At 36.3% G+C, this 14,439-nt stretch overlaps 1 protein-coding gene across 9 annotated transcripts in view; it reads right to left on the bottom strand.

The window, feature by feature from the left end:
* Positions 1 to 14,439, bottom strand: part of CLASP2 (cytoplasmic linker associated protein 2) — a 153,328-nt gene that overhangs the window by 91,345 nt on the left and 47,544 nt on the right. For all 9 annotated transcript variants that reach the window (XM_072853721.1, XM_072853723.1, XM_072853725.1 and 6 more), the window contains one exon: positions 885 to 1,031. In XM_072853721.1, coding sequence (XP_072709822.1) covers positions 885 to 1,031 — 147 coding nt within the window. The remainder of the gene's footprint in view (positions 1 to 884; positions 1,032 to 14,439) is intronic.

Below are 14,439 nucleotides of genomic sequence, written 5' to 3'. Positions count from 1 at the left end.
GCATGTGTATCTTCTTTCAAATTTTATCTTTGCTTTGCAGTTCACATAAGGGAATGTTACATGAATAGGAGCATGAAAAAATTACTTACTCTTACAAAAATCCCTTACTGAAAGAATCATTTATTCATAAAAAAGGCATACCTGAAGCATGGTATATTTCCACTTAATTATATATTTTTCTGAATGTGTGCATGAACCATCAAGAAAGCTATCACTTCTTTAGCAGTAAACAGTTGCTTTTGTTAGATTACCCCCACCCTAAAAAAATGCGGATTTCCACGTTCAATGATTATAATTAGTAAGCATCCTCATTATACTGCTTTGAAGCCTACCATGCAAAAAAATCCTGGCAAGGGTTTTGACCCTCATTTTTTATCTTTCACAACCAATTTCACAATACTCTTACAGTTTAAGGAATAATAATAAAAGTCATTGAGGTGTAATATACAGCTCTGTTGAGGTATATGGCTGCTGGCTAGTCCTTTCTAGCCATGTGAAACAGTGCAGACCTACACTAAAAATTTCATCTACACAGACCTACTACAGAATTTCACAGTATATTTATATATACAGTAAGTGATGCGTGGATTCCATCAGAGGCACCCATATATTCATTTTACCAACACAATTGTTATCTCCAGATGTTAATTTTATTCATAATGTGAGAGGCCTTAATAAGCTAAATGTACATTCACAAAAATAGACAGACATGCACACACCTTTACGTATGAATAATTACGTAAAACAGGGTCCCTTACTGTTTTCAGCTCTGCAAAAATACTGCAGTCATGAATTAAACATCACCTTCCAAAGTTCTCTGTTTTGTGCCTGCTCTGGCAAGGTTTCTGGGAACACCGATTAGAATCTGAATAGCTTTACATTACCTCCAACCTTAGGCCCACCAGCTGATCCTGGCTTTCTTGCACTGTTTGAAGGATTTCCTGGCTTTTTAGGTGCCGGAACCTTGAAGGCTGAAGCAGCTGATGATGGCCTATTTCCATCCACTGACTCTTCATCATCAAAGCTTTTGTCTAGAAAAGGATACATTAAATAAAAATACAACTATTAGAATGGATGTATATTTATTTCCTAATCAACTATTCTGCTTCACATTTCATAGAAAGTCGCAAAATGTATAAATAAAAACAAATATTTATCACTTTGTCCTCTGTCTCTGACCTAGGAATAAAATGACAATGAGAAATAAACAGCATTTCCTATATGTTAAGTTCTTATAAAATATTATTTTGCCTTCATAATTAACCACTGTAAAACTGAACATAAAAATGAATCCTACACATTCATTCCCACAAAGGGAAAATATCTGTGCAGAGATTTAATATTTTTGCCCATTTTTTAATATTATCCCCACAGGAAAGCCCTTAATATAATTTTTATCATTCCAGTCTACTAAAGACAAACGCTTCTCCCTTTTCTTCTTTTACTCATGCATGCATTTTCTGCTACACATCCTCCCACAATGAGTCTAACCAGCACTCCCTGTCTCTTTCCTTCCACCCAGATTTTTCAACTTACAATCACAGATCCTCTTGCAGATCAGCCGCCTCATTCCTCTGATAGCTCTTCAATCCCCTCACCCTAGGACGAACCCAGCACCTCACATGGCCACACGCAGTAAATTCTCAATACTAATCAAAGATTCTATCAAAAACTGCTCGCAAACACCCTAGATCCACCACTGAGATTTGTGCCGGCATTTTTCTCTCCCTTCCCCGCACTAGATGCCACACAACCAATGAGCTGCAAGGTGACATCATCTTCTGGGAGCCACCGCCAGAGGAAAAGGTGAAAATTCTCCATGCAAATAAATTCATTCCCACACACGGTATTTGCCACTATTCCAATCCCTCATTAAAAAAACTAGACAGGCAGACAATACTCTGCGGTTTGCACTCCTCTTCCCTGTAATTTCAGGTTTGTGTATTTTTTTTAAATCAAGAAAGAAATTTATCTCTAGTGACTAAATAAAATAGTCTCAATACAAAATATTCAGCCTTCAAAAAAAAAAAAAACCAAACCCCAACATATTCCAACAGTAAAACGTAACGGTTTCACAATCCACTTAGGGAAGAAGGATTTATCTATAAGCTTGAGCACAGAAAACGCATCAGCCTATGGTTCCTATAATAAATAAAATGGGCGAGGCTGAGACACAGCTGCACTACAGTAATGGAAGACCAATTTAGCATACTACCTGCTCTAAAACCTGCCCTTTCTAAAAAAAATAAAACTAATTGCAAAGCTTTGTTATCTCTGGAACGGTGACTATTTACCCTTTGCTTATTCAGAACTTGCTCCCAGTGAAATGTCAACTATATTTAATAATGTAGCCTCCCAAAGGAAGGCAGCTTTCATTAAAAGGGTAAAGCAAGGTTTTTTCCAATAGCATTTGCAGCACCATTAAACGTTAGAACAGCCCACATTTAACATGCCCGAGATCACTGCTGCTATAGTTAGTACATTTTTCTAGCATTAGCGAAAAGCTGTGTGGTGCACTAACAAACCTTCACAATTAAAGAAGAAACAAACCACCACAAGAAACAGCTGGATGTATATTGACCATTTTCACTACCGTTATTTCCTTCTCTCCTACAAACACTGATTTTTAAGAGAATCTTCCTAAGAATAGTCATGTTTGGATATGTAAACTCTCAGAATCGGGGAAAAGGCATCAGCCTCCCCCCCCACTAGCCTGTGCATTGCCATGGAAACAGCACTCCCGCTCAGCACAGGGGCTGAAGCAGAATACATTTTGATTCCTGATGCTTTCACTCTTAGTATCTTAAATAGCACCAGACATCAAGATTTTTGAGCAGGGAAAACCACTAATCCAAATGGCAGACTAAGTGCAATGAACTCAAGACTGTAATAGAAATATAAATAGTAATGGTTAATATCTAGGATACCTGCAACATTACAGGTAATTTTAAAATAGCGATAAGAAATATCTTGCAGATTTTCAAACAGCATGAAGACATCAACATTGACACATGAATATGCCATCATAAAAACTGATTAAAAGTGAAAACATGCTTTTCAAATAAAAATGGTTTTGTTGCTGCATTTTTTTTGGTTTGATAGTGAAACAGGCTACACTTTCATGCTACTATCCAACAGCACTACAATGCAGCATTGATATGCAAATATTGCAGAAGAAGCCTTTGAAAAAATAAAGTTATTTGCAGCACAATTTTAAAAACACTAAGTGAGCATTTTGTTCATTTATGCAAAAACACCTAATCCAGAAAAACCTAAACAACCCCAAACAGCAGTGTACTTTGGGAACCAAAGGCTCAGATACATTAATTTTACTCTTAGCAAGCTATTCATTATGGAGTACTGAAGATGAAGAATTGTAGAAGTTACTGCTCAACCCCAAAATAGAATTTCAGAAAAATGGAAACCCAAACATTCCCAGCTACTGGCATGTTGTGTAACTTAAAGGACGATATATTAAACAGCGGTCTTGGTAATACTGTCAAATTACTTTGCCTAGCTAAAGAATATTTTTTTCATATGTTTAAAACATTGATAACAGTGGATTTAAAAAATACACCATGAAATAGTTCTATACAGTTTCTTATTCCACATAACACCTAGCTTTTAAAATAAATTATTTTTATTTTAAAATGCGTAAGTATTTTTGAGAAACATAGAACTGATCTTAACCACTGATATATGGGCATTCTTAACTGGACTCTTCATGATTTATGTTAAATTAAAAATTAAAGTACAGTCACTAAAAGCGTCCCAAAATTATAGCACAGTACCATAAATGTATAAATTTAATGGGTGAAAAGGATCTTTTTTAATTCTTTTAAGGCTAAAGTGATAACGCAGCTGAGTTTCTTTTGTTGTGGGGGTTTTTGTTTGTTTTTAAACAAACACGAGCAGGAAAATTTTGTACTGCCTTTTACAGAAACCAGAAGTTTTCTCCACCCTTTTGTGTCTTTACGCTTTTATTTCCCTAGGCTCTATTAACAACATAACCCCAATTGATCTTTAGGGACATTCCATTTTCAGAAAGATGCTTAGCAGTGTTTGTGAAGATCTGAAACCTGAAGTCTGTATTTAGAGCAGTTAATGAAACGAAAGCATTATATTTGCTTCCAGTATGATCTGCTTCTCATGTACTGTCACTCATGCGCAACAATATACTTGTTTGTATCTCTTATAAGAGTATCTCCATATACTTCAGCATACAGAACCCCAGCTCAAGGTATATCCGTTACTCCGCAGGGTATAATCAAGGTGCAGTTCTGCTCAAGCCAGCTGAGCCTAACTGTTTTACTACGTGCCTTTGGATAGCCAATGGACCAGGGCTGGTGCTCCTCACTGCCAACGTGCAGAGCGTGATGACAGCAGTACTGCCAGTATCAAGCTGTGACCGTAACATTAGTTTCATGCAGTCTACAAACAAAACTGATGTCTACAACAGAAGTCATAAAAGCCTAAATATAATTGGTATTTCAAAACAAATCTGTCTGAAGGATGCAAACACTTCTTCATTCTAGAAGGGCTAGATAATTTTCATTCTAGGTTATTTTAAAGGCCAAACAACACTTTCAGCGTATCAAATTTTACATACACAAATACACCTGACAGCTGAGAACGCACTATCCAAACAGCATTTTCATATCCAAACAAAGCTCTAAGCTACTAAAAACAGGAATAAAAAGCTGTATGAATCACTAGCAATGTGAATCACTAGAACATCTTAAATGAAAAACACAATTAATGAAAGACACTGAAGCTCAGTTAAATCTCAGAAGACTGCTCTTGTACTCAGTATCTTCATTTTAAGTCACAATGGGCAAGAAGAGTTTTGGAGGTAAGCACACCCCACAGAGAAGAGCTTGGAATCTAGTATTGCCAAAAGCTCCTGAAAAAACCTGATGAGCAGCAAATGTTCTCACTCTGGTACAAGTTCTCTTCCAAATGAACAACTTCAAAGCGGGGGGGGGGGACACAAAAAAAACAATTCAAGAAAAGGTTGTTCTTATATTCAGAAAGCTAGAAACACAAGATTCAACTTCCAAGCATTAGAATTTTTCTCCTCTTAATAGAGGAAAGAGATCTGTACCGCAGAGGAGTGTTCTGCAGGTACTATGCAGAAAGTGAATTGGTATCAATGAACTGCTGTACATTTCTACAAAACGCTTCAGGGGAGTCAAAGGAATGTTTCTAGTAAAAAACCCACCAGACCCTAGGGTTTACCACACTTTCAAAACTTGGGGTTTACCAAAGTTATTCTAAGATTAAATACAGACACAGCTGTTAAGTTAGAAACACAGACCAAAACTCTGAACCATCACAAAGGTTTAAATACTAAAATTCTTAAGAAACAAACTATGCAATTTGTACCACAAATAACTAAAAGATATGTGAAATCTTTGTGCCTTGTAGCATTCCTCTTGGGGGCTAGATTACAAATATGTAGTATCTGTTTTTTAAAGTATTCAGAGGATAAGCATTTTAAAGTATTCAAAGGATAAGCATTTACAATCAAACTTGAGACTCAAATAACATTCAAGTACTCCCAATGCTAAAAACTTCTAAACAATCTATTTACTGCGATTTGGCTATGGAGCAACAAGGGTAATTACAGATGTATCCCAGGGACAAAGGAGACTTTAAAACTTTTCATATCTACAGAGAAAAATATTTTCTCTTTAAAGAAAATTAAATTAAAGTATATTTATTGTTACTGCAACTCAAGCGTTAAGACCTAGCTGGTCTTAAGAGTCATAGAATTAATGTGACATTTAATATCTAACATTTTGTAAGTCACAGTCAATAACAGAAGAAAGAAATATAGTATCATCTACACAGCTGTAGAATAGAAGATATATATTATACTCGTGCTACTCAGAAGCAGCCAATCAGAAGTTAACTGATCTTAAAACAGATCCCCACGTAACACGGGGGGGGGGGGGGGAGGAGGAACCTGGATCCCCTGCAGTAACACTGAACTAAAGCTGTCCATAAAGGCAAATCTCAATACTGTATCAGTGTCGAGATCTTACATATCTAACACGACTAGTTGTAAATACCAACTTGCAGTATTTTACAGTAGATTGACAATAGTCAAACCAGAGAACATAGTATCTTTAATAAAACTGCTTTCAAACTTTGACTTTTGTTAAAAACGTGCCCTTCCTATATCCATTTTCAAGTATTGCTAACAAATACTAAATGTTTTTGAACTACTGCTAACAGTTCCTCTCTCACACCACAAACTGTTTATAATGACATGATTGCAAAATCGTGCCCAAACAAAACAATGACAAGAAGATGAACTCCTTACATTTCCCAAGTCACTCCCACATCCTGCGCCTACCAAGACACCAACTGCCAGTCTCTCTTCAGAGATTTACAAACATAGACTGCATCAATTACTTGGAACATCTGGGACTGGATCGTTAGCTCAATTCTAGATGAACTGGTGCAGCCTACAACAATTTCTGTCAAGCATGAAAATGAAGCCGCGAGCACTACAGATGCATCAGGTTAGTTGATCCTTCTAATCCATACTTCAAGCCAATGCCCCACATCGTTTAGTGAGCACTTTATCCCTTACACATCAGGCATTCCATACAGCTCGAATCTGTTTGTCCTGACACAAAGGACAGGATTCATTTGCCTAAGCACAGTCATCTAAAACCAGTTTAGACAGTCCTGGGTATCCTGTCTGGCCGCCAGCTGACATTCCGGAAGGGCACAGATCTCTTGTGGGTCTCGTGTCATGCTTGTTTGCTCCGTGTGGTTAGTGTGGATACTGCACAGCACCTCAAGTGGCATTAGATGCCTATGTGGGCAGCTGAATCGCAACGAAGATGCTTCAGATCTACCGTAAAAGCATAATTCCTGGGCACTGTCCCTGTGCCACAGCAGGTAGAGGGATCCTGAACCATTAGGACATAAATTCTCATTCAAAAATCTGCTTCCCACAGTGATGGAGCATGATTCTCCAGAAGACAATAGAGTGTAGTGACAGAAGTAACATGAGGCCACTTACTGATAGATTTAACTTAGATTTAACTTTACTTCATGGTACCTCCTCTGTTTCTCTTTGTATTCCTGAAGGAGGCAACTGTACCTATGATTCAGTGCTGGCAAACGGTTCTCATGTTCTGTGCAACATATCCTGATGCTCAACAGCAAAATCTCAAACTCTTACCGAAAGAGACTCCTTTTTCCACTGTAACCTCACGGGGGAGGCCATAAAAAATACCAATGACAAAAGTAGCTAAATAATACAGCTTGGTTCAAAGAATCCCAATGTACTAAAGCCAATTGCAAAGCCAAATGTACTCCTTCACATGCTAGTTTTTCAGGTAGTTCCAGTGAAAAAAAAAAAAAGAGAATAAAAAAGGCAGCAAGCACAGGGAGCAGCAGTCAGTAACAGGAATGAGGCAAACATTTATGAGTTAAATTTATGCTGTTGATCCAATCTCAAGTTCCAATAAAGTTCCCCTAACTTTTCAATGAGCAGAGCGGAGTACAGCTCTCCTACACATCGATCAGCTACAGCACACTGAAAGAGGTTCACACCAGATGTGCTTTTTTTTTTGTTCTGTTTTTTTTTTTTATTTTTCTATTTTTAAAACATGAATCTAAACCAATAGGGCAAAAGAGAATAAGGGAAAACTGGAAAGAAGAGACTAGACCTGACAGAGACATTTAGAAAAGAAGTATTTAGGAGTGGCAATGGCACTTGCCACAATAATTATCCACATTTCTTACAGGCTTATCTAATGATACTAATAATTTATCCATTTCCCTCAATAGTTTCATGAAGGAATAAGTTCAGAAAAGATTTAGTTCAGAAAAAATATAACATATTCCAGTAGTATTTTCCTGATCCTAAAGAAAAGCTAGTCTTACAGTTCATCTTACTAGTGTCTGGCTGAAAGACAAGATTTAAATATAGATTTCAAACAAAGTTGCAAGAAGCCAGAATAAGCAACTGAGCTAATTTCGCTCCCAAGCAAAGCTTCATCCCAATTTCTAGTTCTGGAATATCTCCTTTAAACCTAAGTAAGTTATTTTCTCATTTTTACTTTTGGAGTTGAAGACACTTTCTGTAAATCTTGCTACATTTTTTACCTTTGCAACATCTGTAAAATTATTTCCACATTCCAGTTAAATTTGTTAAAGTAAATAAATAAAAAAATCCTTTAGTCAGTTTTAAATCCTGCAATTGGACTTTCCTTTCTTATACATTTCCCAAATACTACTCTGAGCAACTTCCTGGAAACTGGAGATGCAGTCAATATTACTGTACTTTAGAAATCATCAATTTCACTTTATTTACAGCTTTCCTCAGGCATGTTCAATAGCCTTCTGAATCAACACCTAATAGTCTATATTAGGTGTTGGGGTTTTGGGTAAACCCCAAAGCACAATTTTATCAGTAAAGGGCGAAGAGAAAGATAGCCAGGGTCTCTAGAATTCATGACAAGGCAACACCTAAAATAGGATTCAAGGATAAATAGCAAGATTAAGAAAAAGTACATACCTACTGTTATTGTTCTTTAACATTTGTACTATATTATTGCTTCAAGCCACACTGTTTGGGCCACACTGCACTATGCCCAGCACTGAAACGTTAACAAGTAATGTGTCTTTTGGGCAAGGGGAAGGAAAAAAGTGCAGAAAGGAAACAAACATGCTTTGCAGAAGAAATTAAACACTGATAATTTCTGACAATTTAAACACATTATAGGTTGAGTCAGTAGCTGTAACACAGAAACTGATGGGAATACTCCTCTGTTTTAGCATAAAGTAAAATATGCCTACCTCAGCACAAGTGTTTTTGCTCTCCTATGAAATGTTAGAAGTAAAGCTGAGAAGGGCAGTAACTTCTGAAGCAATCAAGACCTCTGGTAAATGAGTGAGTACTCCTGTAGAAAGTCTCCCTATCCAGACACTGATTAAAATGAAATTAGGTAGTTCACTTAAAATAGTAAAAACCAGAAAAAAAATTAAAGGCTTGAAGAGAAATTTTACTTGATGCCTGGTAAATCTGTGAGCCACAAAAGAGACTCATCATTTGTATCAAAAGTTATGGTTTATTTAACTGTTGTAGCCTGTCTGAATTCAGACATCATTTTTGGCCTAACACTTCACTCTGTTGCTTAAGTTGCCCTCTAAAAAAGCTACCACTTCAAATATTTTCTTGACGTATAAACACTGCCATTCACCTTTAAAATATTCTGTAACTCAACAGCTAGCCTTTGCTCAGTAGCACTGGTTTCATTACTGTCTTCATTACCTAAGCTCCAGAGGTCATTTTATTTCTTTCTTCACAAATTTCCTTTGCTTGTACATCAAGTATCTACTCTCGATAGCACCAGTATTTTCTTCAGTGAATCTAATGACCTATTTTAAAACCAATATTTTTAATATGAAAACACATTATATTTAGAATCCACTATCCATAAATTGCAATAATATGACTAGCATTATCTATGTATTTAAGTTCAGAAAAGTGAGAAGAAGTGACCATCATTTTAGTATCTGTAGCTAAGTCAATCAAACAACTGACATCCATTGAGGAAGAAACCGTTCGTGGCATTTCCACTACTTAATTCATTCACACAGAAACACTTAAAGAGTTTAATGATTCGATTTTTCAAACTATCAATTACATCACAGCAAAGGTAAGAGAGGCAGACATAAGGACCATGTTCATTCACCTTTAACATATATCACATGTGCATGTGATAGCGAAGGGCCATGTGATATGTATTGTATAATATTAATAAGAAGGTTTACAAACAGTGAGCTTAAATTGTGATTTACTATTAGAGACTGACAGTGACAAATCTACTTCTATCATCAGAGAAATTATTTTAGTAGCAAACACTCACGTTACTTTTTAGTGTGGTCAATATCTGTATGTTAAACTCAATTTGTACGTTGAAAATGTAAAACGGCAAGGCAGATTCACAAATAAAACTTAGGTCCTAGAAGCAGAAAGTGTAATATGAACACACAGCAGATAAGATGTAGAGAGATTTATTTTTCTAAATTTACTTTCAATCCCTGTAGTTCAGGAATTAGACTACAATATTTATCTCTGTACACAAAAACGTACACACCAAAGCACAGAATAAAAGGGGTTGTTAATGGTCTTTGAGCTCACTGACCAACCTGTTCTCTACCTCACATATTCAGAAGTGGAGATTAAGAAACAATGGCAAGTTATCTTTGACTTACTCTCAATGCTGCAACTTCACTGTAGGTGACAAAACCTGTGGTTTTGAGAGGATAGACTCTCCTCAAACTGGCCTTATAAGAAGCTAAAAAACTCACATAAGATCTGGAAAATCTGAAGTGTCTGGTATATAGCTAGGCAGTTTTAGTAGCTGCCATTTCTCCTCTTCTTTTATGAGAACATCATCCAATCTCAAAATAATACATACTGCCTGCTTCCCTCAGTGTTTCTAAATAGTTTGCAAAAATCAACTCAACACGTCAAAGAGATTTTAGACAGAAACAATCTACGCAGAAATGCTTTCGATCCTTAAGTTCAATAGCAAACCTCATATTATATAAGTTGATTGACCAAAGAACTTTTATCAGGTCAACACACAAAACAATCTGTAATTATAAAAGGATATTTAGTCAAATATAAATCTACTTATGTTAATTGTTTAGGTGACCATGGAACATCATGGAGCTCTTGATATTTGATGAAAGCAAAAAAATCTAATTTGAAGAGAGTAAGTTTCTTCTGCAGGCTGGTAAGAGCTTTGTTCTACATACTCATCCCTTCTCCTCACCTTTCCTCAGGCTCCAATTATCCAGAATTTTGAGGGCTTTTAAGTGTTTCTCAGTTGAAGAGAAGAATTTTCACATCCATTAAATACATGCAAAACTGTACCAGAGAAATTTTAAACCAGTAACCATGAAAATCTTGTTGCCCATACTCCATATAGCTGTGAAACCCCTTTGAGTTTTAAATTGTAGTTACTTCTTGTAAGAATCTACAGGCATAGTTGGTTTTCAAAAGGCTTTTTCAAGTTAAGTACTGTTCTTTCCTGCCGTCGCTACAAAAGTGTATTTTGATGAAGGAGTTGGGAAAGGAAAGAACGCACAAAACCCAAAACACAATTCTTTAAAACTAAGGTACTTCCATAAACACAATATACAGAGTGGAATTTCTGATTCAGGTGAATGCTACAGCAGAACCTTCACCTTTGAAGGCATTTCAGACACCTGAAATGATCCAATTATAGCTAACTTGCTCATCAGTATTTACTACAGTGAGACTTTATTAAAGATAACATATAACAGGAAGGAAAAACTCCTCGTATTTAATAGGTAACAAAGATGAAAATTAACCCTGCAAGGCAACTATCCAATTAGTCATGTGAAAGAGTCTTGCAACATCTGTCAAAGAAAATCCTTACCAGGCTTTAAATTTCTCCTTGGGCTGCTGGCAATTCTAATGCTTATTTCAAAACGCACCTTTTTTAAAGAAAGAAAAACCCCATAATATTAGCAATAGTCTGGAATAATCAAAGATGTTTCATAATAAATAAGAATATCAAATGAAACACCAAAGGGTTTTTTTTCTTATGTAACTTGTTCTTAAAAACAAATGGAAACAGACTCCAAAAGGAATCAACACTTTTGGATGCCAGATTAAACATATCTGGAAATCTTTTTAGTGGACTGGTGTTTTACATTTAATGAAAACAACCACAACCACCACCACCCCCCACAAGTTCCGCAGAACTCAACACCAAAAATTCCTTGACACTTTAAAAATATCATTTAGAAACAGGAAGACAAAACTTACTTGTAGTTATTATTCTACAATATAAAAAAATCAAGTGCAGTTATCACACTAGAATCTATGCTGGTTTTGAGAAAATAACTGTGTTTGTCATATGTCTGCAGCTTTGTTTTTTAAGTAAGAAATGCTCCAAGTTGCATACTTCTTCCTTGAATTATTTTTTTTTATTCACATCAGTGTTGAACCTTGCTGTATTCATCCGTTCTCTGAGTAGAAACTGTGTCTTTTCATATAGCCCTTGGCTTGTTTACATATTCCCTCCCTCTCCCACTCAGTTGTTTCACTGTCCCACTGTTCTTTTACTGCTATTAGCAATGGTATGTGCACTTTGTAGACAAAACACTACTCAGAATCTATGTTAATCACTGGGAGTAGCATATGACCTTACCATGAAAAGAAGCTTTGCACTGGTTTGGTTCAGAACAGCAATCGAATTCCAACTCACGGTATCTATCCTTCCTCTCTCAGGCACAGTGAGTAAAGCCATTTCCCAAACCAGTGTGCCCAACTGCTAACAATGGAAGAGGAGGGGTGCGAAGCAATTACAGGGAAAGGAGCCAGTGTAGGTGCAGTCAGCATGTAAAAAAAAACCAGGCCCAAAGAAGAACAGAAAAGGGAACAAGTGATGTATTTCTATTCCCCAGAAAAAACTTCTGCTACTACCTACTTTTTTTTTTTTCTCCAGGAAACAGCTCTGAATGGTACAAAGCACCACAGTTACATCCTGCCCAACTTCTAAGCCAGTGTAGTAATTGCTTTATTACCATCATTCACAGGACTCTGCTGGTTTAAAAAGCCTCCTCCTTCCTACCAGAGGAAAGGAAAATCGGAAATACACATCAGAAATGCATATGCACTACAATTATATATATATATTTTTTTTAAATCAAGCTAATGTCTCAAACATCACTATAGCCTCTGTACCTTTAATATGTCCAATCTTTTTTTTCAATCAAAGTAAAACATTAAAGCTGTACAGCACCCACATTTCACAGAAACTAGTAATCAGATTAAAGACTTAGGAAGACAGCCTTCCCTCAGAAGAACATCAGGGAATGGAAGATAATTGTTCTTGTGCTCTAGGACCACGCATACATTAATGAAGTATTCTGAAAGAAGACAAAACCCTTAATTTGATATGCATATGTAGTAAGATATAAGGATAATTCCTATTCATAAACCAGTCACATATGCTTTACCATCTGAAATCTGACAAGTGCTTAAAGTCATGAAACATCATTACATTGTATGCCATTTAAACAAAAATCCACTAATAAATAAAGAAGTAGATTTATCTCATTCATTATATGATTCAAAATAGCGTACCTAGTATATACTAGTGCAACTAATGTGTGCACCAAATATGTCCTCTTACAAAGCTGATTATATGCTTTTAGATAGCCCTCAAATACCTTATGTCTGGTACTGCAATAAGTTTAGTACATCTTAAGAAAACCTATGTGTAATCTTCCCTTCATGGCCCCTCATGGTTTTAGGCAGATAGTTTTGCCCTTATTCTAACTACCTTGTTCAACTGGGAGCAAGACAGTCCCTTGCCTATGAAATAACAAAGTAGCAGAGCACAGACTGACAACAAGGTGATAAACCACTGATGGAAGCCTGAATTGCAAACCCTGAAGAGAACGCACAACGGGATGTGCCACGCTGCAACTCTGTTAGCAACCTCCTAAACACCCTAATCTGGTTATCAACGGATAGGGGCAGAAATTCATTATCCTCTCCAAGGAACAAGAAATCCAGAGTGAGGAACGGTTCCTGACTGGTTTTCCTCAGCAGCCTCAGAACACAACTTGCAGGTCAAACACATTCACACAAATACGTGAAATGCCTTTAAGACTGAGATAGTGCATGCTTTCCCACTGGCACGCATTCAGTACAGCAGAAGTAACGGTCCAATTGTTTGCTGGGCCACAAACACAGTACTATTTTTTTCCCCTCTACATTCTTCCAACAAAAGATTGGAGAGCTTGAGACAGTTAACATGGAGGCAAACAGAAAATCTGGCTCTTTAATCTTTACTTGAGAAATCAGATTAAGATTCAACTGTTAAGGACCATGTTTTATTTACATCTCTGCTTGTGCTCAAGAAAACTGAAAAAAATTCCAAAAGTTTACAGTAAGCCAGTGTCTTACATTCAAGATAAAATGTTGAAATTACCACCTCTATATATCATTTCCAAACATACTCTGTGCAATTTTCTAACATATTTAGGCTGATTAAGTGAGCAAACCAAATAAAATAAATTAAAAAAATCTGTTCTCTGAAGTATCTGCACAACACCTTCCAGAAAATCAGCATAGTCTCGCAAATATTAAGTTAAACTTACAAACTGGCCACAAAGAAGTGACATTTTGTCAAGAAAATACATTTCTCAAAGGCTACAGAATCACTAACCTTAAAACAGATTGTTTCTTCTGTGTTGCATATATTAGGAGGACATACAGATATTTGCAAAACAAAAGACCGTAGCAAAACCTACATTAAATTCAGAAAAGATCAAAAAGTTTTCTTAATAGTAACTAAGGTTTTGTTTTCCCTAGCAGTTTCATAACACGTCAGAAGACTGAATTCCTTGTAAATGTGGTAA

This window comes from Ciconia boyciana, chromosome 2, assembly GCF_034638445.1.
Source record: "Ciconia boyciana chromosome 2, ASM3463844v1, whole genome shotgun sequence".
NCBI lineage: Eukaryota > Metazoa > Chordata > Aves > Ciconiiformes > Ciconiidae > Ciconia > Ciconia boyciana.
Note: the sequence above shows the minus strand (reverse complement) of the source record. Positions and strands in the feature narration are given on the sequence as shown.